This window comes from Echiichthys vipera (assembly GCF_963691815.1).
Source record: "Echiichthys vipera genome assembly, chromosome: 14".
Taxonomy (NCBI): domain Eukaryota; kingdom Metazoa; phylum Chordata; class Actinopteri; order Perciformes; family Trachinidae; genus Echiichthys; species Echiichthys vipera.
The window spans coordinates 21,445,037-21,448,300 of record NC_139839.1 but is presented as its reverse complement, the minus strand read 5'-3'; the positions used below and the strand labels follow the sequence as shown (position 1 = coordinate 21,448,300).

Here is a 3,264-nt window from a genome sequence, read left to right as displayed (position 1 = left end):
GCTGTAGACTGTCTTGCCTTTATTAGGCAGAGGTTGGGTAGTTTGGACATACATGGAATAAAATAAAATAAAAACGTAATGTGCTAAAAGGTCAAGACATTAGTAAGAATCAATGGCAGAAAAAACATGATTTTTTTCCAATGTGTATCCTAACATGTAAATGAGACTATATGACCATGTGCATTTAGTAACAACTCAGTTACAAACTGGCACTCAAGCACTGAGAATGTTGCCTACATTTGAACCCACAAGACAGGCTAATGTTAGAGATGTCTCCAGTGAGGAGTGGGGATTATTGATACCACAGGGAGAGTGCTGTGCTATTTACCATCTCATCCAAAAGTAAAGCAGTTCAATGCTGTTATCTGGATAATCGGGTGTCAGTTGTTTTTCTTACCAAAGGCATGTATCTTATAGAATTTCTGACTTGACGATCAGCTTAAGTTTGTGCATCAAGATCAGAAGGATCTATATTCTCCCACAGAGATCTTAAACATGGGGTCCAGGACCCCCAGGCCAAATTGTTTTGATAAACTTTCCAATGTTCTGCAAAAATATCTCTGAAAATATACATTAACATGAATGCAACATATGATTAGCAAAGATAAATCCGGGGAAACTGATTAAATACATTTGCACAGCCTTGATGATAGCCTTACTGGCTTATTGGCAAGGAAGCCACTAAGGTTGCCATGCCCAGATACACTTGAGCTGAAGGATTCAATGTGCCTTAATGGTGTATGTTTAACATTAACATAGGATGTATAAATATATGAATATGTTAATAATGATCATTGTAATATCTAAGTGTTGTATGCACCATAAAAAGCTGTGTGTATAGGCTTTAGGCCGCCCTAGCTGTTAGGCCCAGTTTAATGTGCGACTCTGTTGTTTGTATTAGGGGGTCTCTGATCTGTCTCTCTTTCAGCTAAGGGGTCCTCGGCCTCAAGAAATGTTGAAGACCCCTGCTCTTAATAAAAACCTAGCATATTATCTAGGCCTTTCGTTTAAACACTGGGTGACTATCAGCCCCAGAGTTGGAAAAATGAATTACAGACATAAACTATGAATGTTTAAACTATATGGTGTGCTAGAAATGGGAACTATTTTCAATTGCGGATGAATATCCATCGATGACGCGTCTCCAGTATATATGACCCGGTCCCCCTGGCAACAGCAGCAGTGCGCACAGTCAGAGGGAGGTGACTCAGACAGACAGCAGGACAAGATAAGCTACTGAAACACATTGTAAGTACAATCGATCGTTTAAAAGACATTACCAGTAATATTTGAGGTTGCCGTCTTTTTCTCCACACAGTTTAACTGCTGTCAATTTTGTTAGTTTTTTTTAACAGCTGACGTTAGCTCACCGCTTCGTAAACTGACCGTAAAGGCTAACGTTAGCTAGCAATCTTAAAATAACGTTTTTAAACGTCATCTTTAACCTAACGTTAGATGACATAACGCTACATTGCGAATACCTTGCTAGATTTTTTTACTTTATGTATCAACCCTCAAGATGAACAATAGCTCTAAAGACAATTGCTAACGCTACCTAGTTCGTAACAATGGTACATTTCTAGTCAGATCGTCCATTAGCGGGTGACGTTAGTTTAACAAAACGAAGGCAAAACAACAATACCTGGTTTCAAAATGGCGCTAGTGCTGGAACCACCGGCCTCCTACCGGTATGTTCATCAGTGTGTTCATCAGTGCAGGACTCTATTTCATCGCTCATGGTTAAGCTAAAACAACAAGTAACGTTAATGTCACCAATGATGGTGTATTTATATGAAAAACGTGTTAAACGATTTAATAATTAATGTTATCATGACAGCAATAAGTCTAACTAAATGTCATTATATTAAAATGTAGATACGAGATGCTGATAAGAGACACTAATTCATAGTAGACTGGTCAATTTAATGACACCCATTTAGACTTCAGTATACTTTGTGATTAAAAGGATATTGGTAGTAACGTGGAATCATCATTTCTCACAGGTGAAAACATGCAGATCTTTGTGAAGACCCTCACTGGCAAGACCATCACCCTTGAGGTTGAGCCCAGTGACACCATCGAGAATGTGAAGGCCAAGATCCAGGACAAAGAGGGCATCCCCCCTGACCAGCAGAGGCTGATCTTCGCTGGCAAGCAGCTGGAAGATGGCCGCACCCTCTCCGACTACAACATACAGAAGGAGTCCACCCTCCATCTTGTCCTGCGTCTGAGGGGAGGCATGCAGATCTTTGTCAAGACCCTCACTGGTAAGACCATCACCCTGGAGGTTGAGCCCAGTGACACCATTGAGAACGTCAAGGCCAAGATCCAGGACAAGGAGGGCATCCCCCCTGACCAGCAGAGGCTGATCTTCGCTGGCAAACAGCTGGAAGATGGCCGCACCCTCTCCGACTACAATATCCAGAAGGAGTCCACCCTCCATCTTGTCCTGCGTCTGAGGGGAGGCATGCAGATCTTCGTCAAGACCCTCACTGGAAAGACCATCACCCTGGAGGTTGAGCCCAGTGACACCATTGAGAACGTCAAGGCCAAAATCCAGGACAAGGAGGGCATCCCCCCTGACCAGCAGAGGCTGATCTTCGCTGGCAAGCAGCTGGAAGATGGCCGCACCCTCTCCGACTACAACATCCAGAAGGAGTCCACCCTCCATCTTGTCCTGCGTCTGAGGGGCGGTCAATAAATGATTCCATGTTTTCCATGGTTCCATGATTTCCATGACAACCTAACCCAATAAAAGATGTGAATAAAATTATATGATGTTTTCCCCTTTTTTGAGTTGATGGGTTTTCAATATTTCCCTGTTAATCCAGTTACCATTATACATTCAGATGCATTGTTTTATTTATATGGGAAATATCCTGTTAAACAAAAATCCATGTTGGGAAGTTGGTATTTTTGATATTTTAATAATTTGCTTTATTCCATTTAGAAATAAATAAACTAGAATTAAAAAAGTTTTGATTATTCATATTAGAGATGGCTACGCTAAAGCTTTCTTTATTCCCTTCACAATTCTACAATGTACAAAACACTTCGGCTTGGTTATTCATGAAAAGCCAGTTGATATGGCGTCTTAATTGCTTTGAAGAGAATTTGGTATATTAGCTGCTACAAACAGCCAAATCTTTGTCGAAACTGGTCAAGTGAGAAGCTGTGTAATAATAATGACCCACTGTCTCTACATTATCCGTTATATATCTGTCAGTGAGAATGTAAACATTAAATGAAAAATGACTTTAAAAT

At 40.7% G+C, this 3,264-nt stretch overlaps 1 protein-coding gene across 1 annotated transcript; it reads left to right on the top strand.

The window, feature by feature from the left end:
- The first annotated feature begins 1,171 nt into the window (after positions 1-1,171).
- Positions 1,172-2,773, top strand: LOC310956751 (polyubiquitin-B). Its single transcript, XM_083927114.1, has 2 exons — positions 1,172-1,248; positions 2,004-2,773. Exon 2 carries the CDS (start codon positions 2,012-2,014, stop codon positions 2,699-2,701), a length of 690 nt encoding a protein of 229 aa, XP_083783240.1. The 5' UTR covers positions 1,172-1,248; positions 2,004-2,011; the 3' UTR covers positions 2,702-2,773.
- Positions 2,774-3,264: the final 491 nt, after the last annotated feature.